At 29.8% G+C, this 27,637-nt stretch overlaps 1 protein-coding gene and 1 pseudogene across 1 annotated transcript; both read right to left on the bottom strand.

Annotated features, from left to right (window-relative positions):
- LOC113367516 overlaps positions 1–20,940 on the bottom strand; it is a 39,210-nt pseudogene extending 18,270 nt beyond the window's left edge.
- Positions 20,941–23,270: 2,330 nt separating this feature from the next.
- LOC113366722 (G kinase-anchoring protein 1-like) lies at positions 23,271–26,230 on the bottom strand. Its single transcript, XM_026608375.1, is given in 8 exon segments — positions 23,271–23,543; positions 23,936–24,090; positions 24,159–24,279; positions 25,044–25,286; positions 25,288–25,404; positions 25,540–25,644; positions 25,727–26,016; positions 26,120–26,230. Coding segments are annotated over 7 exon segments (951 nt in total). The 5' UTR covers positions 25,901–26,016; positions 26,120–26,230; the 3' UTR covers positions 23,271–23,507.
- Between the last annotated feature and the right edge of the window lie 1,407 nt (positions 26,231–27,637).

The following is a 27,637-nucleotide window of genomic DNA, read 5'->3' as shown; positions in this document are numbered from 1 at the left end:
TTAAAATAAACTTTTGAAAGCGCGAAACACGTTTGAACTGATTACTCCAAGTGTGACAATGACGTTCTATATCTGACAGGATTGCGATTAAGGCTTTCTTATACAGTCGCAAAAACGTCACTAAAACTAGCCAATTTTTAAATATGGCCACTGTATCATATTGTCCATTCATACTAATTTTTCCGTATTTTCTATACTTTTTATTCTTTCCGGTATTGTTAAACAATAACCTTAGCATATAAATATCTGCGTTTAAACCGAATTTGAAACCTTTGCTCAGTGTCAACGTTACAAAACTTCATATGTATATCTTCCACAGATAAAAATTTGATTAAAAAAATTATATATACAATTTCCACAGGAGTCGTATTTCAGAATAAAGCAAAATGTTTTGTGTTATTGTTCGTCAATGACGCGCCATGTTATATGAACACCAAGTATTTATTACAGTCTAAACATTTTCCATTGTTTATGTACTCAAAGTCAATGACTTGTTAATGAACAATGTAGTTTCAAGTTTTATAAATTACATGTTTACATTATATATCGATATCATAACATCATACATCGTTCGTCTACAAGCTAATACTATTGTGTTTTTGAGACGTGCAGTGCAAAAAATAAACAAAATGAAAATTAAATAAGTTAGTAATTCGAGAAAAGATGATTGATGAATCAAATGTTTTTGATAAATTAAACTGAAAGTAAGAATTTCAATAATAAATCTAATGAAGCGCAAAAGCGATAGTTCTAGGTATCACCTTATCGTTAGTTTTCCAAGCATTCAATTTATAACTAATGATTAGAAATTAAACAATCGAATAATATTTGGATAACATCTAATTTAATTGACTGACATGTATAATTAACTATCATAAAGTACATCTAGAAACGTTAATAATTAGTCTTTAATATTGTAATTTTTTTATTTCTTATAAAAAAAATATACTTGTTAGACGTTAAATTAAAAGTTATCCAAATATAAATTTTTCATAGTGATATGATAAGTTGTATTGTTTTCAAGATAAGTGTGTGCATGTCATATTAAACTAATTAATACTGTGAAGCAATTAAGTTTCATGTAAGTGTGTGTGAAATTAAAGTAAACTTTTGCAACTATTAATGATTTACTATTTTACTAACACATCAATATGCTAATTCTACAATATTAATGCATAATATTGATTTAATAGAAACAACAATCAAAGTAATTGTCCGATCAAAAAAAAAATATTTATAGTTTTAATGTTTATATAAAATAAATATAAATTAGAATTTATGCTCTGTTTTGATAATAAAATGTATTATCTTTTGCTAATTCTTTCATTAGAAATTAGTTTTTAAGTGTTATCAAATATCAAATATCAAATTTACTAATTTTAAGATTTAAGAGAATCTAAATCTATTCAAGAGAATTGCTATGAATTTATGTTATAATTTTGTATTTTTCATCATAAATTAGATCCCATGCAATTTGTCCTAATATAATATCTAATTCTTATTACCTGTATCTAGTTCATCCTGATCTTGAGCTCCTGGTGCAGCAGGGTCTGTAGGCATGTGCGTCTGGTCCAGCCCGGCAACTGGATGCCTTCCTGTTATATCGCAAGGTGGCAGTTGGGGGACCACTGAGGTACCGAGTCCAGAACTTGGCAGAGGTGGACATTGCGAAAGTGGCGGCAGAGGAGGCAGAGGAGCAGGTTCGCATGGGGCATCATCTGCTTCGCGCAGGGTCGAAACAACAGCTTGATGGAATTCTAATAAGTCGTCACCTAAAAGAAGAAAATGATATTTCTAATTATATAAAGCTTACTTATTTCAAACATTTTTTTTTGAAAAACCATACCCAGTAAACACCATGTGATGTGGGCGTCGGCAAAAACCTGAAATCCACAAGCATTCCTTCGGCGCTGTGACACCCATGTATAATCAATGTGGACTTCAGATTGCTACCGCCGCCCGGTGTTTACTGGGTAAATAGTGTTTATGCAATTCGTGTTTGTTGCATTATTTTTACTGTATATTTGTAATGTACTACTATTTTATATTATAAAATTTGAATTTGACAAATTCATTAGTATTAGATTCATTATTCTAATACTGATGACTCGTGTCATCAATATCCAATGGTAAAGGCTACTTTCACTTGGAAACATATTGCGATCTATATTTTGATATGATTTCAAAACTATTTACCTATTAATCTCTGCACAAAATGTGCTGGTACAAGTCCTCGTCTGCCGTCCAATAATTCTCCATCAAGGTATCCTCCAGTAGGTTCACCATGACCCCAGACCAAAAGATAATCTCCAGCGCACAGCGCCAACTCGCCTTCTGCACCCTCAACACTGAAATCAGATTGACATATGAAATAGCCTCTCTAAAATTTTGGTATATTCCATACGACGCAATTATTCCAATTATTTATTTATTTTTCAAAAACATATTGAAATGTGATAATGCAAATTTTTACTGAATTTATCTTACATTGCAAATTTTATAATTTCATGAGAATTGGTAATAAATTGATGTAAAGTTTTAAATTACGAAGCCCGACATCAAACAACTTTGATGTCAAATTTTCACTTGAGGTTATAGATCTCAAATATAGCTTTTTGTGGTTATAGTTGCATATATATAGTCAACAAATACTTCGAGTATAGTTAATTAGTCATAAATGGATTCGACGACTACTGGGTTGCCATCCATTCAAAAATCCATATAATAAAGTCAAAACAATTACTGAATGTCCTAAGTGTGACAGATTTTAATTAAAAATGTGTAGAAAAAAAATCAGATTACGATTCAAAATATTTCTATGCAACTATATAAATTAAAAACAATAAAACATGTTACATTTTAGTGACCAACTTACTCTGGTGGATCGTATGAAAATCTAGCTATATAAACACAACATCGACCTTTGCCAGGAATGTCCAACATATCAACTTGAGGTTCTCCAAGTCCAGATCCGTTCAGAATTCTCGCTAAGTAATAAATTGTAAAATGTTAGAAATATTTAGAAGAAAATCAATCATACAATAAATTATCTTAATGAAATATATTGAAGAATATATTGGACAAAGTCAGAAAAAAATTAATTCAAAATATAGTCTTGATCTATAATTATTAATTATAATTTTAGGACTATTTGGACTAAAAAAATAGACTAGTAAAATTTAATGAGCTCTAACAATATATGTATTAGCATAACTTTTGTAATGACAACAAATGGCAAAATTATATATTTTGTTCTGTTATATTGTTTTTAGCTATTTTTGAGGAAATCTTGCTATCTTGTTCTACGTCAGTTAAACAATTGTTTAAATAACTATACTCACAATCCAGTTCCATTTGATTGATTCTACTGTTCATCGATCGATTCGCCAAATAGGATGTCGTATTTGCATTGTCTACCAAACCACCATACAGGGCCGATGAACCATCCATCCAGGTTGGTGGCACGGGCGAGCATGGTGTTGGAACTCTGGAAAGATCATTGAAAGAGATCATTGAAAAGCAATTCATTTTCGCAGGTATTGTTTTATATAGTATTTACATATGTAGTCATAATATTAACTCTTTGGGGACGGCTGTCACCTGAGTGGACAAATATACTCTGTGAGAGACAGGCTATTTTATAAACAATGACTCAGTTTGCATCGAAACGTTGAATAAATTACTTATAGCAGTGATAAACAGTGTTGTATTTTGAAAATAATTTTAAGTTATTTTAGTACTATTTTTAGCCTTTTTCTTTGCTATATAGTCTTTTTTTAAATATTGCAAAACGACCGAGCGCTTTTAAATATGGCAAAACGTTGTGAATGAAGCAGTAGTGAAGATGAGTTTCAAATAGACATCCATACAGACAAATTTTACGAAATTACTATTCGCACCGAAGATAGTGATGAATGTGATGATGATATTATCCAACCAACAAAAAGAAGAAGAAGTTGGACAAATTAAATTATAAGACATTAGCGAATGTGCAGATTCTCCTTCAATAATCGAGTTTGACATACATCAACAAACACCCTGACTACAAATACCAAGCAATATACGACATCCAATAGATTATTTTACTTTATATTTTACAAATGAATTATTAGACAATATAATAGAAAAACAAACCATTATGGCAGCACAAAAATGAACAAATATACTGACTAATCAGTGGCATGTTCTAAATGCGAGAGAAAGAAAAAGGGATTGTATTGTCTGTTCTGATAGAAAAGCACCAGGAGGAAGGCGACAAACAACACCATTCTTTATAATATGATCAAAAATAAATTAATATTATAAATGTATGTCCTTCAATGACCACAAATTTTTATCAAACAAATTGCATAACATACACAATGAAATCAAGTTTACAGCCGGCACAGTAGATTGTTTTGAAATCGGTGCCGTCCCGTAAGTGATAATATAGCAGTCATAATATAAATATTCCATGTTGTAAATGAATTAGGCAAATAAATTATTTATACATTTGGTATTCATACGATAGTTTATTAAAGTTACTGCCAACGGCTGAACACTAACCTCCAAATAACATATCGTAAAGTCTAATTACATTAGTTTTACTTCAATTATTTTATTTTATTATTTTAATTGCAATAAAAGAGTAGCTATTACTTTGTGACACTTTATGTCATATCCATAGTGCCTTAGAATAAAACATGTTACCAAGAAGTACTAACTATTTAACTTATGATAAAATTTTGAACAAAATAAGTGTAACCTCGGTGTAAGATGTATGTCTGAAAACAATCCATTAATTTCCTATTTCTTATTACCCACCTTTGACCAGTAGCATATCTCGAAACACCAAGTTCCATCTCCTCCAGCGGTTTCAGCTTAACGTTCATGGCTGATGCCTGTGCGGTAAGGGTCTGCGGCAGCAGCGATGACGGTTGCGTCTGCTGCGCCCCCGACGTATATACAGTGCTATAATATGAACCAACTCCGCCTGTTAGTGCGCTCGGAGCAGAACTGTTAGCTGCTCCTACTAAAGACTGCGTCAGAGCCGAAGATGCGCCGTAACCTAAAGATGATGAACCTGGAGACATAACATAAATTATTAAAAAATCTTTTTTTTATGTACAATAAACCATAATAAAACTATAAAATTTATAGGGTCTATTACAAATATGCTCTATGTATAAAATATTTTAGTAATGTATAAAAATGATATTTTGTATTTAATTTTATTAGTTAATGTTTTTGTATTTATATTAAATTCTCAAACTGAGGTAGTCTTTAAAGATAAATTATGCAAGAAAAAAATATATGAGAAAATAAGTTCATATATCAAGATTGTACGTACAAAACTAGAAGTAGTATATAAACTTGATGCTTATTTTAGGCGTATTCACAGATATGTACTTGCAATGACAAATTTACTTGATTATTCTTAATTGTCAATAGGGAGAGCAATACCGGTATACCGGTATACTTTTTTTTCGGCGGTAATTTTACCGGTATTTACCCCAAAAATACCGGTATTTTCGGTATTTTTACATAAGCGCTATTTGATACAAAATACACTAAAGTTTAACATTTTTGGAACAAATGTATCTTTAAATTCCACAATCGCATAAACAGCTATATCTTCAAGTGCTTCTATAAGATAAACAATATGTCAAATATTATCTCAACTCGTCATTAAACTGAATATTTATTGCTTTACTAAAGGCTTCATATCGTGTTACAATAAATAGATTTGGACTGATAGATAGATGTTTGTTTCATCTTATGTGAAAATGTAACGGTTTTTTAAGTAATATTTGCGTCAAAATATTTTATATCATACAGATTACCTCTGCGTAATCTTTATTTTTTCTAACTTTATACATAATAATTATGATAATTACTAAATATTTTTGCTTCTTATTGCAATTATAAAATATTATTTTTCGAAACGTTTCGAAGTTTGAAAATACTATAGAAGCATCACAATGTGATAAATAATAATACTCAACAATTATAGAAACTTATTATTTATCTTGAAAAAGTATCCGATCTTAAATTAGTGTAGAAAATTATTATTTTTTAAATATTGGAGATTATGCTAATTTAACACATCAGATACAGACAATACAGTATATTATAATAATGTAATATGATCTTTTATGAGTTTTTGGTCTTTCTTACTCAAAAGTTCGTTTTTGGTGACTCAATATAGTGATAATGAATTAATTAAATTGGATATAATTTTGTTAAATTATTAGTTAAAAAAATGAACTTATTGTTTTATTTTATTGTTTTTATTGTTTAGTTGAATATAGTTGTAGTTGTATATACATTTTTTTATATTTGTACGAGTAACTTTCAATTTTGTTTACGTTTGTTTAAGATAACAAAAATACTGGTAATTTACCGGTATTCCGGTTTTAAAATGAAAAATTACGGAAATACCGGTATTAAAATTTTCCATCGGTATTGCATTCCCTAATTGTCAATGTTTATATATGTTATATATTATGTTTTGCTATTTTAATTAATCTATCAAAACTGTACTAACCTATGCCCATGAGGCCCGTCATAGTGGTTGGGTAAGAGTAAGCTGCCGAACTGTGTGGCACTGGACCACCTGAGAGACCCAGAGAATAGGAGGCAGATCCTGGAGGTGGACATCCATAAGAGTTATGTGCAGATGACAGTACGGGCATGGTGCTGCTCTGACAAAGAGGTTGTCCGGGTCCTGCTCCCGTTACGGTTCCCGAAACAGTTCCTGATAAACCGCTAACACCCATAGCGGCTCTGGACGGCAAAGGTGAACCTGGGATAAAAATCATATGTGAATTCCAAATACTATTCAATGGAATCGTAAGATATGAAACTAAAAATTTGATATAAAGACCATTATTGTGACAAATGCATTTTACCTGAAGACATAGCGATCATATCTGCTAGCGCATGACCACTAGAACTATGTGACAGCTGCTGCGCCATCTGCTGCGATGTCATGGCTGATAACTGCTGCTGCTGGTGCTGCGACGTGACAGTTGTCAGGGCGCGTGGAGGATGTTCCAATTCGGCGAGAATACGATTGTCTTGTTCAATCTTCGCCATGATGCGTTCTATTTCTCCACTACCTGATAAAAGAAAAAAAATCCGCGAAATAGAATATTTAATGCCCCTTTAATTCGATACTCTTTAGCATGCAACATTGATTAATAAACCTATAACGTTAATAAATATGAAAACTTATAAATAATGTATTAGAATAATTAGTAAATCATTGCTTTAGGAAAGTATAATAATTGAGAAAATACTACTTTTTGAAGTAAAACTTCTTTAGGCGCGACATTGGTGTAAATCCGTACAAATGCAACGGAAATTGTTACGCCAAGCTGAAGTGAGAGTCATTCGCTCTCGATGATATGATTTCTATACGGGTCGATTCTGATGCGTAACTTTATACGTGCGTACGTCACCGAGAGCGTGCTTTATACGTGCATACGTCACCGAAAGCGTGAAGCATATTGTTCAAATTTCAAAGAAATAATTGAGAAAATACTACTTTTTTTTTCTTTCTCGTCTTCTAACTATTTTATCAACATGTAGTCAACTAGGCAACATTCTAAATTATCGTATTCTATAATCTGATATGCACCGCACGCGAAGTGAGCATGCACATTATTCATTTGCAAAGTTTCCTGCTTAGGCGCTCCAGTTCCTTACGATTAGATATTTCAGATAATCTAGAAATATGTTATAATAGAAATAATAAAGGTAATAGTTTTAAAGAAATAATTATTTGATTATTTGACAATTTAATCAAATTATATAAGTCCAGAAACTTGTGTTTTTGGAACTGACTCATAAACGGTTTCATGAATACTTTGACAATTTTTATGCATGATGATCGAAATTTTTTTATGCAATGTGCAGAGAGAAATCTTAAATCTAGGGTTAATAACATATCTTATCAACTTAACTAATAACAAAGTGCACGTATCTAATTCAGTTTAAAAAATTAGTTTTGAAGATTTTTTGGTTGACCAACTAAATTTGATGTTGACCAAATAAAATCAATCATTGAGGATTGTCAGCAACTATTTGGGAGATCACAAATCCATACACTAAATGGATATATTATATTCACTATAATATGCCTAAGATTAAATGTATCGCACACAGCAACTGATGGAAGACTTAGTAAGTAACTCGTTTTCTGGGTCTGATATAATTGGCATCTCATTTAATACTACGAATCAATATTTGCATATTCATCTCAAACGATTCAATGATCTCGAATTCTTTTTTTACTTAAATCACCAGTACGTTAAAATAAATCATGTACAGTAAAGAAATTCATTAATTTTGCAATTTCTAAAATGATCATGACCATAACGTGTTAAACAAAAATCAGTATAACAGATTTGAAGTATCAGTTCAATTAGACTATCAAAATGTTTATTTTGAGCTGCTTCAAGATAAGCAGCTTATTATTAATTTACGGTCAACACTGCTATAACCATGTTTTATCATTAACTTACCTCCTCCAGAGCTGGTTACTGAAGGAGTGGCCCACGTGACAGTTGCTCCTCCAGATGATACTCTAGCACTATTACCTCGGGACTTCAAAGCCGAAGACAATTCTAATTGTAATTCTTCACATCTATGGATAAAACAAAATAATTGAGTGTTTTCTAAATAGCCAGGATAAATTATAAAAAATAATTTAATTTAATACAGGACAATAATAAATAATTTTTCTAAATATTGCTGAGTACTAGTCATCTCTTAGAATAAAACTATTATCATGGGTCACATTATTATAAAAAAAAAATTAAACTAAATTGAATAAAATAATTTTTTGATGAAAATTTTGATAAAATACTATTTTTTGAATTAAAAAAATACTAATATATTTCTGAATACTTGTCACCTCTTAGAACAAAACTATTATCATGGGTCACATTATTATAAAATTTAATAAAATAATTTTTTGATGAAAATGTATTTTTTGATAAATATCAGTAAACTATCATGTTATCATATATTGCAAAGAAATAAAATATTACAAAAATGAACAACATTATATTACTTATCTTGATTTTGGTCAAGATTCAGAACTCTTGTGAAATAGTGCAAATATACAAAACCGATCTTTATCCTTTACCTCACAGTCTCCAATGCCGCCTTCTTCTCCAGTTCTCTAGTTCGCGATTGCAATGCCTCCAACGTCTCACCAGACGCTGTCCTGGTGGCACCAGTTGCCGTTGTCGCTCGCACCAGGCTGAGGGCATCTTGGTGCGCCCGTTCGGCTTCCGCTCGACGAGCTTCGGCCTCCCGCAGTTGCACCGTGAGCGCTTCCAATGCCGATTCGCCGTACGACATGGCGCACTGGTCAACGGATCTAGAAGCAATATTTTTTGTTAAAATTTAATAAAACTAGTGGGGTGCATGGCATTGTACCTTAAGGCAAATTGCTGAAACTTTTCGTACCGTAATTAAAAATCTTGGTACGTAACCCAAAAAAATTACACATAAATGTGTACACATTATTAAAATCTCTATAGAATATCTGATAATTTGATGTACATATGTCCAATAAACATTTTTGACCGCCAAATGACCGCCTTCCCAAAAATTTAATCAGTTCTTCACCTTGTTGATACAAGTAAAATGTTTTTTGAATTATTCAAATCGGACGCTCCGTTCTCTTAAAACTGAGTTACCGTTTTTGACACTTTCAGCCCCATATCAGCACGTCTCCTTATCAATACGAATCGATTTTTTTTGAATGTTTTCAAATCGGTTGATCGGTGTTCTCGAAATCGTCGACGAAAATTTGTATCCGCGCACAGATACACACCAAAAATATTCAGAAACCTTTGAAACGTAAAAATATTTAATTAATTATAAGTAATTTTTATTTTTGATTTTTGTGCTATTACTATAACTTACCCTATGGGAATTTAATAATTGTAATCAATTCATATATCAATTACCAATAACCCAATAAACCGTTGCTCCTATTCAGTTGATAAACAAGCATGGCATTTGAAAAAAGCCTTAATCCAATTTTTTTAAAATAATATGCTAAGTCAATTAATTTAACTTAATAAATTATGTTTAGTTCATAGACATATCTTTATTTCTGTATATTATACATTGATTTAGGTTTTAGAATTGAAATCCTAGTGTCGGATGATCTCGTTAAAGCTCTTAGATATAATCAGTCTTAAAACTGCTGCATTTTTTTAGTTTTCTTGAATTGAACTCTTGAATTTTCAGAAACTATAAATTTTTAATTTTTAATCAATTTGTACAAATAATTATCGATTTTTGTTTTTATCAAATCCCTTAATTTTACAATATATACACAGTAGCAGTTTCTAAAACTAGATAAACAAATTTTATAGATTTTATCAATATGACGCTTTATCCACAAACTTCGTTAGACGTGGAATTTAGCTGAAGTTTTATTTGGAATCTAGTTAACTTTTGATCATACCTCATCTGGATTTTTCTTATGTTAACAAATTATTTTTGGAAATGGCTAAATATATTTTATCAATAAAAGACAGAATTTAAAGATTATCTATAATAATTTCAAGTAAGTGCAGTTTTTTAACTAGACTCATATGCAATACTAATTAATTATATTATCAAGTATTATAAAATATTAATAACATTTGATTTCAAGTGAATGTAAAACTATGTAATAAAATTCATTCTCAAGCTAAAATTAATGCTTGTTTGAAAATTCAACGATTATAAATATGTGTGAGTATACATTTTTTGCAAGATTTTGAATTTGATTTGACAATTTTTACAAAATAATATGTTCAAAAACTTAATTTTTAATGTTATAAGTTTAAATATCACGACGTATCACCAAAGAGGAGGGTGAGTCCAAAAATCCCTAAAAATCTATCACGTATAATGGACGTTCTTTTTAATGTTTTCCTATTTGAGCCAAAATTTTGAAAAATAGTATATATTCATTAGTTTTCTGTATTTATCAAAATATGGGGTAGATCAGCCTAAAGGTCCGCGGGTAAAAAGATCCACCACCGATATCTCAAAAACAAGTAAACTTAAAAAATTTTTAAAAACAATATTTGAAAGTAGAGGGAAAAATATGTATAGCCAGCCATCTCGATTCTAATACGTTCGCTATCTAGGGGTAAATGACAATGTTTGAAAATCCATAACAAAAGTCAATCTTTCGTTGTTCGTTCTTTTTGATTATGATACCTTAATTTAATGTTTGAGTATACGTTATTTAATTGCTTTATAAGATGTATTTTTAATTTGAAGTTGGATTTAATAGTTTTTTTATATAACCTCTATTAAAACTAACTATATAAACTAACACGAGGTAAGAAAGACCAATTAAACCTGTACGCTGGCAAACAATAAGAAATAGTAAAAAAAATGAAGTAATTTCAAGAACAATTTTACAAGAGATAAATTAAATAAATAGTAATTCCAACTCTGCTGATGACGAAATACCAAAACAAAGTTATATACAGTGTTATCTTTGTGAAAAATATACCTATGAAACTTGGTTGAATAACTCAGCTTTAATTGCGTAAAATTCCTTTAAAAATATAAATAATACATTGTATTTTTTGTCCTCCGACCTCTGTCTCATACAGCCTATGAGGTAAAAAGGACCAGATTACAAACTTTTGAGAAACAGCAAAAAAACACATTTCTACAATGATGAATTAGCTGGAAGTTTTATTGAACATAGTCAGTAAGTTATTTGTTTTATATGTGTTATTTGTTGTGATATAATTGGTTTGGCTTTTTTATTGAGAATATAAATTTTATTCATCTCAGACAGACGGAAGTGCCCGGTATGAGAGATTGTACAAAATATCTATACAATAGTATTATTTCATACATGTCAATTATTATATGCATTAATATGTATATAATATGACCATTTCATTCGAAACTTACTCAATTCAATCATATGTTTATTCATTTTTACATTTATACTTTGGTCTAATTTATTTATCTAGTTTTTAGAACATAATTGATCAACGTCAAATTGGATCCTTCTGTTCCGCCCTACTCTACATCTACACATAAACTCACACATTTTAAATTTTTAGTACTTTATACTCTTACCTCAACATAACCACAACCATATTTCTATACTATCCGTACACTATCAAAACTAAATACAGCACTTTTATAGTAAATTTATTACATCTTTTCCAGAACTAATAATATTCTTTTGGAAATTCCATACTTTAATCTTTTCATAATAATTACACAAAGCAATTATGAATCGTTCTAATTAAGCATTTGCGCACCCGCTGAGAGCAAACTGTTGATTCTCATTATCCGTGGCCCAGAGAGAGAATGGTTTATAGCTCGAAACTAAAATATACCTAAAACACCACCACGGTCAAAACCCGTACCGCACCGTGGACGCCCTACGAGTAATGAGATAGCTGGTGATCGATCATGGGTACAAAGTGTTTTTTTGTCATATCTTTTTCGTGTAATATTGACAATTTGGTGTTAAAAATAATTTTGTAAAAAATCGGGCGAGATTGTAAAAAGAAGTTTATTCCAGTATATAATAATATTTCTAAAAATAATATATGATTGTAAACTGTCTTTAGATTTACGATTTCCTACTTATGTTAATAGAATAAAGATGACTATGGTTTGGGGAACAAATGAGTTATATATAATAGTGTGCAATGCACCAAAATAAGGTTCATATCACTCGTGGGTACTGGATCAGACTCGTAGGTAAAATATAAGTGAATCAGACTTGGATCTGACTAGACCTGAATCAGAAGTCCAGGTTCGATCTTGCTTCGAGAAGCCTGATGTCAAGTAATAGTGACATCCGTTTTTCACTTGAAAATACAGATAGCAATATGTTTCCAAGTAAAAAGAGCACTCATCTGGCACTGCTGCATCAATCAAATATTTGCCCTATTACAAAAACCTAATAATTAAATTTACCACACAAAGATGAGACAACTGTTTGGGTTACTATCAGTGAAACCAACGTATTATTGATTCAAATTAGCTCAACAGCTTGTAGGGCTCTTAACTTTTGATTGCTGTTCAAAATAATGAAAAAAAAACGTATTGTGTATTATAGAGTCTATTGTGATCATAAAGAGTCCATAAGTGTACATTGTCAATAAGTATGTCATCAGAAAGTTTTAGTAGAGGCGAAATTCAATACTGTTTGAGTATTTTTCAAATACTAAAATTTATGACAATTTTGAAGCTTCAGCATTTAAAATTTAACGCAAATTTCAAAAACTGAAATTCAATACAACAGTGATTTAGCTGGTGGGAATGAAATTCATAATGCTTTTTAACCCGTATGGTAAGTTATAGTAAAGGGCCAAAAATCGAAAATGAAAACTTTTGCATATCCCAGAAGAAATCGATGTGTGTGTTTTGTGTGTCAGCAAATTTCGTCCACGTTTTTGGGCGCACGGATCAACCGATTTGAATAATTCAAAAAACATTAGATTTCTATTGATAGAGAGATGTGCTGATTTGTTTTTGGCAAAGGCAGTTCCAGCCGTTACGGAGATACGGAGAAAAGAGTGAAGAAAAGAAATCGAGTTTCAGAGTAATTTGTAATGATTGGGAGAAGTGGTGATTAGTTTTAATCAAAGGCAGGTCTAGCCATTTCAAAGATAAGCGATAGATAAATAGCTATATATATACAAAAATTGGCAGTTTTTGAGAGAACTAAGCATCCGATTTTAATGATACAAGAAACTTTCTGTTTGTGTTGACAAAATAATTGATTTTGGAAAAAAAAAACATTTTGTTTCAATTTGTTTTTTGTCAAAAGAAATTTCTTTTTGTATATCGAAAATAATTCAGATTTTAATTTTAATTCTGGCTATAGTTGTAAAGCTCACTTATATACTTCAAATAAATTATATTAACTTTGTAATTCAGTGTATATAATTTTTATAAATATTAGACAACGTCCTTCATGTTAAATTCGATTGATTGAGTTTTACTTACATTTTGACTTTTATTTACTTTTTTGTAAACATATATAAGTTGCAGTATTCATAATAATCTATCGAATATAATATTCATCGAATACTTTATTACAGTACGGGAAGTTCCAGCAATTTGCCTTAAAGCTCGATGCCGTACACCACTAGTTACAAAGTATATTTTATGTTTGTTTCAAACTTCACAAATTATGTGAATGCAAAATTTCTTAGAATAATAATATGTCAAGTAGTTATCTTGACCCTTCTTGTAATTCTCAATTTACAAAAAATCTAACTATGTGCAATATGACAGTATACATTTTCGAAAGTGAAAAAAAATTGAAAGCCTGAAAAATGGCCGGAAACGAGCCAGTATGAAAAATGGTCGCTAAAGGTGGCGTAAGGGTCTAGCAGGCCCCAGGTGTACGAAACGGGTTAAAAATAACGTAATAAGAAATTACCGAACTTAAGTAAAAAAGTACAATGTTAGGAGATCGTTACGTTACATTCAATTCTGTTAGTTTAAATGAAATCTGTTTATATCTAATAAATAAAATGTTAATGAAAGGCATAAACATAAAATTCCGATGTAATTAACTTCCCGTAGGGCAAGTTATAGTAATCGCAAAAAAATCGAAAACGAAAGTTTTCATAGATCTTTACGTTTCAAAACCTTCTGAACATTTTGGCATACCTTAGAAAAAATGGATGTATGTGTGTGTGTGTATGTGTGTGTGTTTGTGTGTTTGTGTGCGTGTATGTATGTATGTGTGGATACAAATTTTTGTCGACGATTTTGGGAACACTGATCAACCGATTTGAATAATTCAAAAAAAATTCAATTCGTATTGATAAGGATACGTGCTGATTAGGTTTTGGCAAAGGCAGGTCTAGCCGTTCCAAAGATACGGGGCAAAAAGTGCCAAAAATGGTAACTAGGTTAAACGGTTCTTTAAAAGAATGGAGCGTCCGATTTGAATAATTCATAAAACATTTTATTTGTATTGACTAAATGAAGAACTGCTCAAATTTTTGGAAAGGCATGTCCGACAACTTTGGAGTTATGGAAGAAGAAGTAAAAAATGCCATTTGGCGGTCAAAAATAAACATTAGACATATGTATATTAAATTATCAGATATTTTATAGAGATTTTAACAATAAGTATAAAATTTGTTTACATTCCTATGGGTTCCGTACCAATGTTTACGCTTACGTTATTAAATATCAAGTTATGTTTACTATAGAGTTAACGATAGTCAAACAACGGCATTTTTATTACATGACTACTTGCAGACGTATTCTAATTCATAAGAAGTATTTATAAGAAGTATTTCATTTCACTTAATATATAATATACTCGTACGTCCACTAGCGCCCCTTCTAATCGTTATTCGAAAGCATGACGTCACGCCCAACAAGTTACCCTTACGTAGGCCTTCGCCCCCGCTCGACGCGCTCCGTAGCCGTTGCCGTAGCACCGTATTCGGATCGCTACGAGACGAAAGGCGCGTGTGCGTTACGTCACGCTACGCTTCTGATGAATGAGACGCCGGTAGCGGTGGGTAGCGGTGGGTAGCGGTGGGTAGCGGCCATCTTATATTTGCCCTCGGACCGGGGAATGGCAGTACTATCGCAGACTATTATTACACAGGATTAATGGATTAATGGCACAGGACACTTTGATTTGATTTGATTTGATCGATTTATTATCTGGTAGAACCTGGTGGTATTAAAAATACCCTTGTAATATCCATGGGATGATTGATCTTACTATAAATTTAAAAGATGGACAAATAATTTATTTTTGTTTTGTTTTGCAATTTTGTAAGCTTATTACAAAAAGATTATGTTGTGGCGGGATTAGCTCATGAGTAGCGTTCCCGACTCACACGCCGGAGGTTCGGAGTTCGAATTCCCGGCAAAATAGTTTGAAATAGTATTAAAAATAGTTCAATCGTGTATAAAAATTTGAGAATGAAAATTAAATTGAATAGAAATAATGAAGTAAGAATAGAAGTAATGAAGACGTAAGAAGATAGAAGATACAATGATAGATAATAAAGAAGAAAAAAAAGAAGAATAAAGTTACGTTGAAGAGTACATAGAATAGGATGAAATATAAAATAGAAAGAAGATTAGGATTTATATAAGGAAAATAGTATGAACATGAAGATTGATGATATTGAAATATTGTATTAAAATTGAAATATGTTATAGGTGGCTAAATGCTCGAGTAAGCAAGGCCAATGAAAAAAAAATATGTAGGTGACAATACGTCCCGGTTTGGACGAGACGGTCCCGGATTCCACCTTGTGTTCCGGGTTTTTTTTAAAAACATTATTTATCTCGGATATATTGTCCTGGATTGTCCTGTTTTTTTTAATTAATAGAGAAATTAACCAAAATTATAAAAACAAATAAACAAGTGCTATTTTTTTTTTCAAATCAATCATGAAGAAAATTCAACAGAATTTTATAAAAGGCTCAAAATCGAAAACAAATTCTGATTAAAAAAATGATTCATATTAAAAAAAACCTTTTTATTGTATCCCTCGATAGCATTGGTTATTGTAAAGACTCGGTTTTGACTTAAAAAATATGGTCACCTTAATATAAAGGTAATGGCATTGAATACCGCATTTATTGAAGAAAATTTCGAATTACTAACGTATTTGTCTTTATACACACATACCAACATGTGTATATATGCACACACATATATTTTTTTATATAAAAAATAGAGCAGGGCACAAAGGTCAATTTAACTTTGAACAATTATATCCAAACCAACTATATCACAACAAATAACACATATCAAACAAACAATAATCTGACTATGTTCAGTAAAATTCCCAGCAAATTCATCAATGTAGAAACGTGTTTTTTGCTGTTAAAAAAACGTGTTTTTTGCTGTAAAAATTTATCACCTGTCCAGTTATTTAAGCTTAAATGAGGTAAGAGTCTCGGAATTCGAGATACCCAGCTGTAAGTCTGTAAATACTTAAATATTGACACCCTAAAGTTGACTCAAAGCCTACATATGGTAGGGTGTCAATACCATATGTAGGTTTTGAGTCAACTTTAGAGTGTCAATATACAAGTATTTACAGACTTACTGCTGGGTATCTCGAATTCCGAGATAAACTTACTATAATGACTGGACTACTGATCCTTCTCACCCCATATGCGATCCAATATCTTATTTTCAATTTTAAAGGGATTTGGCAAAATAATGGCTACATTATTCAACCAATGCAAAATATAAATTTTATAGGTACATTATCTTACAGAGATAACACTGTACATAACCTTGATCTGGTATTTTATCAAAAATATTCATCAGCAAAATTGGAATAACTATTCATTTAAATTTATTTTTTGTAAAATTGCTTTATTTAACTTAATTTACTTTTTTATCTACTATTTTTCATTGTTTACACCTTTGCCAGGGTAAAAATTCAGTTGGCCCTTTATACCACCCACGTGAAAACTTTTATAGAGGTTATATAAAGCGAACTATTGAATCTAACATAAAATTAACCATACATTTTACAAATTAGTTATTTAACGTATACTTAAAAATTATTTCAAGGTCTCGTAAGCTCAACAACAGTGCTCACAACCAGAAAACCTAACAACAAAAGAAAATACTTGTGTAAGGAGATCTAAACAAAGCCAATTTTAAATAAAGCGCTAAGTAAGTAATAAATAAAGAAAAAAAGAACAAAAAAGGCTACATAGGGTAAAGATTCAGTTGTATATATATATATATATATATGTGTGTGTGTGTATATATATATATATGTAATTATTAACAACTGATGTAAGTTTTTATATGATACTATTACAATTACTATATTTCAAGATCAACCTAATAGGTACATAATTAGTTTTTCCCTTGGGAAAGTTGCATGACCTTTCCGATATTGTATAATATACGAGTTGATCAAGAAAAAAAACTTAATTCATTTGCATTTTCAAAATTGTGATATTTTTTTAAATAATGATTTACAAAGATAAAACGGTTTAATAGGCCTTTTTCAAAATTTCATCAATATGGTTTGGTATCATTCAAATAAGTTTTGAGTATTTTATTGAGTTTTATGAGAAATTATGTAAAACTTATATTAATATTTTTATTAAATCCGAGCATACTAATTGTTTTGTGAATAAATTCCAAATGACTTGAAGTATCAAGGAAACATTAACAATAATAGAATTTATAGAATGAATAACAAATTCCTTTATAGAATTCAAAATATGATCAATTTCTTAATACTTGGAAACACAATACCTAATAATTCATTATTCTTTGATTTTAAAATTGTCTTAAAAACCTGATACGATTGAAAGCAATATCAAAGATAGGCCAAAATGCAAAGAAAATACTTTTAAGATATAATAAATGTATTATACCACAATTATACAACAATTGTCACGATTTCTCAAGTTCTAGTGGGCTGATTTACTTGAAATTTTCAGAGAATCTTCTTTATAGACTCTGTCATATACTAGCCTTATTTTCAATTTGCAATTTTTACTGTTTTAAAATATTCGAGATACTGAAAAAGGCGGTAAGTAAATGGTCTTTTTTTCAAACAGTTACCATTTTGCCAAAAATTTATTTTTTAACTCAATCCTCGAATATGCTATTGTGTCTTAATCGTTCTAGAATAATGTTTTTTTTCATTTCGGATTACAGAAGGGTTGCAATCATAGACACGGTCACGTGCCAATTTTTTCAGACCCTCGACTTCAACAACTTATAACTTTTGAAATTATTAATATTTTTTCTACTTTTTCCTGTAATAAAACTAATAATAAAAAATTTATTGCTGTTTTTTTACGATGATTTAAAAATGACCTAAAATTTATACCCCTCACACAAGAATACCCCCTTAAAAATGTTAAAAATATAAAGATTTAAAGATTGTTGTTAGTCTTATCTTTAGTGTAAATAAAGTGTAAACAATATAAATAAACAATTAAATATGGTTAAAACAAAAATGTAATAGGTAAACAGTAAATGTGTAGGTAAACCTATTAAGCCTTTAAGTTAAATCTTAGTTAATATTACATTTAGACTTAAATAGTCTATTGTAATTCATAGAACTTATGAAATTAACCAATAGTATAATAGCGTAATATTTACAATATTTTTTTGTAAATTACTATAAAATTTACTATGAATAATTAAAAAAAATAGCTTTATTATAACTGTTTGAAAGGAAGGTAATAAAAGTTGAAATTTAATGGATTTCGACGATGAGTTTGTTACAACTTAATTATAATAATAATAAGATTTTTATGGTAAGCTAAATTTAAATGGGTATTGAAATGGCATAGAAAAATGTCATTTTTTAAACATTTATGATGTATCATGCTAATCAATCAAATACTATGTAAATATATATTTCTGTTTGGATAAGATGTTAGTATATTTGCATCAACTTTTCAATAACTCTTGTGTAGGTATAATAATAGTTTAGAAATAAAAAACTTAATTCTGTGGTTCCCAGCCTTTTTCGCATCGCCATAAAAAAGTTGTCTACATTGGGTGTGTGGTTTATGTTTGCAAATGTAGTTTTTTACCCTGAATACAAAAATTTGAGATTGAAATGGCAAAAAATGAAAAAAAACGACAAAATCTCCGATCAAGTAATTTTACTGCATGGTACTAAAAATCTTATAATTTCTGTCCCCTTTACCTTAAATGGCTATTGGGTTTCAATTGAGTGATCTATTATTTATATAATTCAGCAGTAATTTGCTAGCGTATTTTTTTCCACTAAATGAGTTCGCAAATTACTGCAGTATTTTAAAAAAATTTAATAGATCATTTTAGTAAATACCAGAGGACAAAAATTATACTGGCCAGAAAACTACAAAAATTATACAGTAAACGACAAAAAATATATAAATTTTAAGTATGATGCAGAAGATTTACTAGATTGGGGATTTTGTCTCGATTTTTTTCAATTTTCATTGTTTACCATTTGACCCCCAATTTTGACTTTACATTAGTATCAGCGGTAAAACATTGGAAAATATATGCCACATACCCAATATAGTCAGTTTTTTATTTTGTGTACCTGTGTTATTATTAATGCTGTTGCCTTAATTTATCAAATCTTAGTTCATACAAAATTTGATGCAATATCTAAATTTTATAGATTTTTGGAAACTACATTGGAAAACATTCCCAATACAGACAACTTTTACTATTATTATTATATAGACCTGTGTTATTGTTAATAATATGTTATTGTTATTAGTATATCAAATCTTAATTTATCAACAATGTGATGCAATATCTAAATATCAAATAGATTTTTTGGGGATATTTCAAACGTGCAATATAACTCATCTGATAAATTCGTTATTAGATCTACATTATTGATTCACATAGCGGAAAAAATCAATAGGCGGTGAATAAATTGACTTCCGTTTAATATTGAATTTTTTTGTATTATGAATTTATTTGTTTATACTATTATATATATATATATATATATATATATTAGTATACCTGCAACTAACTTAAGGTTTCCTAATAATTGTTAATTTCTATTTATAATTCAAAACGTATGCCTTAGTAAAACATACAATTTTATTTGAATAATATGTATAGGAGAACTGAAGAAGAACTTGTTTAAACGATTAAAATAAATTTGTTCCTAGAATTGTGGGAAGATATAAATAGTGTAACAAGGATTTTGTAATTGACATTTCAACTAAGCCAGTGGTCAATGTTAAGTAGAACTTTCCACACAGTTGTCGAAGAACAAATAATAATTATTGTGATTTATTTAAAAGCCTACATACCCCTTTTATTGTTTTTTCACCCAAAATCCGCACGAATCACAACGTCGTCCGTCGTCAGCCATCTTTTTCCATGCCACCACTTCGATGACACCTAGCATTTATACACCATATTGCACACTTGTATCGTAGCACTCTAACATTACACAGTCGATCTTAGAAATAATCTAACTATCTATCTATTTGTATATATTATTAAAAATTAAATGTTAAAAACTTAAACTAAACACAACCACATTTAATATGTATACAAAATATATCTATATACACACGCGCACCCGTCGCACGGTCAATTGTATACTGACTTGACGCTACTCACCAACGGACCAAACATCGATTCCTAGGAAGGAAAACTACATCCCCGGCATTTTGAAAATAGGTCATATCTGTACACTAATACACAAGCGAATAATACAGGGAAAGAAGTGAGATGGTATTCGTGTATTTATATAGGCCGATTACCAACATACGCTCGCCGCCATCGATTGAACAAGAAAACTGCCGATTGAGCGCACAACGGCGTGACGTCACAGCGCTACGTCCTCTTTCTGTCGGTGGAAAATGATAAAGACGTAGCACGTAGCGCGAAGCGGTGGAGATGAGCCGCGCAAGCGCTAGGGGTTTTGCTTGAGGAGAAAGAATAGGAATCCAATTCGACTCTTGTATGACGGGGATGCGATTTTAGAAGGTTGCTGCACTTGATTCAATCAAAGTTGGGCGCGAAATACGAAAGATAAATACTTTTCCTGAATTGATGCAATTAACTACAATTTTAATCTAGCTAATACATGGACATAAAAAAATAAGTTATAAATATTAGTGACGTATTCAAATTCTTGGTTTACCATATTTTAGAAATTTACCATATTTTTAATTTTCATATTTAATTTCTATTACTATTTTTTATTTTTATTTCTCTATTTACTACAATATTTTATTTCTATTTACTATTTATACTAGTTGGTTTGGTATTTAGCCTTGAGGCAAGTTACATGAACTTCCCGATATGTGTAAATAATCGACTTAATCAATGAAAAATAAATTAATTTATGAGTGATTATAAGTATTCCGAGTGGATTTATCACACATCATTGCAAACGAACGAACGAACACGTTAACTCGGAGTATTTTCTAAAAGCAAGTTTTCAAAAATCAATAATTTTAATTAATCAAAAATTATAATTGAACCAGTTTATGTAGGATTTAATGGTTTACTATGTTCAAGACCAAGTACACTATCGTTATACTAACTAAATCATCTAATTTTATTTTTAACAAACGTCAAAAGAACTACTCATTTTCTCAAACTTTGATGAATTTTTAAAATTAAACTACTTGTCGTAAGGCCGTAATAATTCAGTAAGTTCTATAAGACCATGATATATATCGCCAAAAAAAGTTCCATAAAAATCGGCCTAAATATTTTTTTCAACAGTTAATTACAAGAAAACGGCTCAGTAGATTTTCGCCTAAAACTAATCAATTTCATTCCAAACTAATTATCTTTCGAACAGTTTTTGATTTTTTAAAATCGGTTCGGTAGTATGAGCTTAAATGTGGACGAAAGGCTTAACACTTTTTTCCAAATTACAAAGAAACGGCTCGGCCGATCGTCGCACAAAACTGAGAAACGATAATCCTTATCGAGTACATCAAATGCTTTTTAAATATCTGAAATCGGTTCAGGCGTTTTTGAGCAAACGTTGATAAAGTTCTAATTTTGACAAATGCCAAAAAGACCATACTAATTTTTGCAAACTTTGACGAATTTTTAAAGCTAAACCAGTTGTCGTAGAGCCGTAATATTTTAGTATGATCTAGAAGACTATGGTATCTACCGTCAAAAAATTAATCATAAAGATCTTCGAATTTTTTTTTTTAAACTTTATTACAAGAAAACGGCCCGACCGATATCTACCAAAAACTAATCAGCACGATTTCCAACGGTTTTTGAATTTTCAAAATCGATTCAGAATTGCGGGCTAAAACGTAGACGAAAAATTTTTTACTTTTCTGCGATTTATAAAGAAACGGCTTGGCCGATCGTCACACAAAACTGACAAACAATAGTTCTCATCGAGATATATCGAATGGCTTTTCAATTTTTGAAATCGGTCGAACCGTTTTTGACAAAACATCGATTTACGGCAAAAAATCTGTTCACATACACGCGTACACACACATACACACATACTTTTTCCAAATTTGGTCTCATTCGATTCAGAATGGTCGAGAAAACATAAAATTAGCGAATCGGATTTTTTTATGAAAACATAAACTTCTCCTTCGGAAAGTTAAAAATTATTAATCAAAATACTTAATGATAGTTTCTTGAATAATAGCATGTAACATTTGTTCAATGAAACTCTTAATAATCTTATGAATATATTTTTATCTTATGAGTATATTTCAATATAAAATAATCTTTTTGAATAGAATGATATATAACTAATTAATAGGTTTAATACGTATGCTGTATCACATATACATTCACTTAAATGTAAATTATAACATTTTGGGTTATTAAAAAATTTCATTATATAACATATCTCTATATAATCTTAACGGAATAAGCTAGATACTGATCAGTATTAAATCAAAGTATTAAATTCATTTCATTAACTCTTGTTATTAAAACTTCAATTAAAGAATGGAAATGTAAAATAGTTTCATAACATAGAATTGTTTCTGAAATTATTTCTTCAGTCAGTCCTTTAGTCTGTTCTAGTTGCAGCATTATCCCGTTTTTTCTGAGAAAATAATTATCATAAATCCCTCCATAATAATATATAATTAAATATAACCTACACTTACAAATATTGTATACTTTTTTATATAGAAATTAAGTGCATTGAAGTGAACCAAATATATAATTCTTGAAATATATGTACAGAAATACTGAATTTGATACAGAATAAGATATTTATAAATAATATCTGATAAACATATCAATTGGTTCAATTCAAATCATGTCTTGAAATTTCTGTTGACATATCGAATCTCACAGATTTTACTCGAAACTGGAAAATACCATACAAAACTAAAAATGTCTTTACATACCCAAACATATAACCAATAATTTGGAAAATATCAAAGAATTATATTTCAACAAAAAACCATGATTAAAATTCCCAATACATACCTTATCCTTCCCTTTATGGTCCTTTTCAGTTAAATAATGCACTTTGGATTTTTCTTGTTCTAACTGAGCATGCAGTGACTGTACTTCTGCAGTAAGTTCAACTTGAACACGAGTCAAACGATCAACTTCTACAAGAACTTCTGCTTTATCTCGCACTGAAAACGTATATTTATATTAAGTAATTTTGATTCAATTTATTGTTGAATGAAATTTGCCAACTTACTTTCCCCTTGACCAAGAATGCTACAAAGTTTCTTATTTCTAGTTTTAACAGTCAATAACTCTGCTTTCAAGTCATCTACTACTGCTCGAAGTTTTTGTATTTCTTCATCTTTCTTTTCAAGCTAAAAGTGAAGAGATTTTCTATCATTTGTGATATTTCAAATTATTATATTAAGAGCATATAACTATATCCTTGTAATTATTAAAATCACATAAAATAATGTGGTTGCTATCTAATATCAACAAGCAAGATGGAAAATTGTGAATTGTGAACTCAATATCACAACTAATTATTAGATATTTGGACAATTAAATGCATGTAAATGTTAAAAGAATACCAAAATCAAAACAAGAATATTGAAATGAAATAATAGAAGAATGCTGAATTTTCTTGCAAATCTAATAAATTCAAAATATTCCTTGAATACTTTTCAAAATTTGTTGAAAATTGAAACAAGTATTATTATTTCAGGGGCCGTGACAATACCATACAGTAAACAGAAATTGTAATATTTAAAAATTCATCAATAATTGAATTATTATTAATACTTTAACAACACATTTTGCTAATCTGTTCTGCTAAATTGTCAGCTTGTATGTACATGAACCTAATTCTTGGAACGCTCAGATCAAGAGTGCAAAACATATCTTTCTCTTCTGCTACTATATATTAACTTTGATTAATAAACAATCAATGACTTAGAATATCAATATGAACAAATATTGAATATCAAAAGGGCTTTGTTTAGAATTCAGCATCATTCAGTCGGTTAACACAGATAGAAAGCAGCAGCAAAACCCATTTTATTTTAGAATTATCACAATATATATATATATATATATATATATATATATATATATATGAGTGTTATAAATGATAACTCACTTGTTCTTTATATTGTGCGGATGTTATAATTTCAGTTGTAGGAGGCTGTCGTACTTGAATGGTTTCTCTCATATGCTCTTTAGATAACTCCTCTTTAGTATCCATTTGCAATCTTGAGAAAAACTCTTTATCATTCTCAAAATTTTCCTCTACTTCTTGATTGATTGTTACATTAACCTCTTCATTTACATTTCCCGACATTAGATTATTAAACTGGTCCAAGGACATAACTTTAGACTTATTCTTTTGTTTTTTTTTCTTTCCCATCAATGTTATCCGATTTACCAATTACTTCATTACATTTCTTTTGCTTATTCAGATGTTTCTTTTCTTCAAACTCTAGCTTAGATAGAAGTAGAGCCTGTAGATTTTCAAAAATATTGAAATATTATAGATAAACAAAATGCATGAAATATCTTTATAAATATAGTTATCAGAAGCATAATTCCATGAAATCATTTTCTTACTTAAAGAAAATGTTTTAATACTTATCAACCTGTTGTAAATCATCTTCATAGCACTCATCAACTAATTCATTATCCTTTTGTTTCCATTGCTCCCATTGCTCAGTACTTTTATCATTTTTTTTCTTCTTATTTTGCTGATTTGTTTTCGACTGCTAAAAAAAATATCTCATCAGTTTTGTACAATTCTAGTTTTTAAACATAAAATAAATAATTTACCTGAAGGTTCTTAGGATTGGGATTTCCTTTAGTTGTTTTTTTAGGTTCTGATTTATTGTTTCCTGCAGGTTTTTTCTTATTATTACAATTCTTTTCTTTATTCGGATTTTTTGGTCGAAAATCATCGTCTTCAATTTTCAGACATGCGAAACGTGATGGTACCGCCATTGCCATATTGCAGTTATAAGTTTTTCTACTTTTTATAACAGTCTTCACAGAATTAAAATATTTAAACCCCGCTATTTTAAATCTAAAATCTGCGATGTCAACGCTTGTTTAGTTCATGTAATCTGAAATAGTGAAAAAATAATTGAGACTGCTTCGTCTTTTGTTTTCTACTCCAAGATAAACCACAAAGAATATAAGGAATAATACATTAAAAAATGGACATACCGGTTATTTATTTGCAAAACAAACATTACCTTGTTCTTTTGAATTATGCTCGTAAATGGCTGACAAACGCCACTACTACTATTGAAACACGTTACCAAAACATTGTGAAGTTCGACTATTTAATCTATTAAGAATGACCAACATTTTACTATGAAAATTCTTAAATATTTTTTAAATTTAAAATTTAGAATTAATTTATAAATGAATATTAAAGCATTCATATATTTGTGTATTTATACTAAATAAAAACATATCCAAGGCATTTATCATGTTAACAATAATTTATTTAAGCAATTTTCTGATGTTGGTGTACCTTGGCGACGCTTGTTCAATGTATTGTGGGTAATAAACATGAACGCCCGAGATTATAAAATTCGTGCTAAAGTTTATTTTATATGTAAAACAATGTAAGTGACCTAATCAAAAATAGTAGAATATCAAGAATAAACCTGTGTAAAAGTGCATTGGAGTAAAAAATTATGTGTCTACTATTATCAGTTGTTCGCACATCTATCACTCCGAGCAAAGCGCGATTCGCCATTTGTAGTTACAGTCAACCTGCCAGATCCAATCATAACAAACATAAAATTTTATATATTTGAATACTATGCAATGAAATAAATTCAGAAAGTTCAAGTTATCTATAAAAACTATATCGTAAGAGAACGCATGAATATTTTAACTTACTCTATCTGCGAATGAAATTTAATATTGTACTGTGGTCATAAACCTTACACATTTTTTTTAATTAATTAAGTAACTTACCAATTTGTTCCTCCTAAATGTTTTCTTAATTATTATAGTTAACATGTGTGATCAAACTGAAATACAATATTTGGATGGGGACATAGTATGGGTGAAACTGGGGCCATGTTGGTGGCCAGGCGAAGTGTGGTCAGAAAATAAATTGCCAGAAGGAACTTTACAAGGCTTGAAAAAGTCGCCTTTTGCTGTTGTTAGATTCTTTGAAGAAGAGAAATTGTAAGTGTTCAAAAATGTGTTAAATAGTAGACTCATTATTAAATTATTTTTTTCTTTCAGTGGTTTTGTCAAGAGTGTTAGTGATATTTATCGGTATAATTGCAGTAGAAAAGATGAATTCATTAAGAAAGGACTTGTAAACATACATACATATATATAATATTACATATAAAGAAATATAACATTACATAAAAATAAATTACATACACATATATATATATATGTCTACAATATTATTTAACTATTGTTTTTTTATAATAGATAAATTTCGGGCAAAAAATAAGTTTATGGAAAAATTTCCTAATGATATTAAAAAAGCAGAGGAATTAACTGGTGGTAACCCAGCTATAGCTGAGGATTCTAAATATGCACCTAGCCTAAATTGAGTTACAATGATTTATATGGCTCGCCCGTACAAAAGAAAAAAAAGACAACAAAAGGTGATTATTGACGACAACAATATGTTTCTAATAAATATTTTAATCTTTTGTATTTCTTTAATAGATATTAGCATTAGTAAAGCCAGTCCTTCAAAAA

The sequence above is a fragment of the Ctenocephalides felis genome, unplaced genomic scaffold (assembly GCF_003426905.1).
Source record: "Ctenocephalides felis isolate EL2017-DRISC unplaced genomic scaffold, ASM342690v1 CF-g0.4_SCAFFOLD_01170, whole genome shotgun sequence".
Classification (NCBI taxonomy): domain Eukaryota; kingdom Metazoa; phylum Arthropoda; class Insecta; order Siphonaptera; family Pulicidae; genus Ctenocephalides; species Ctenocephalides felis.
The sequence above is the reverse complement of the archived record's forward strand: the minus strand, read 5'-3'. Positions and strand labels throughout refer to the sequence as shown.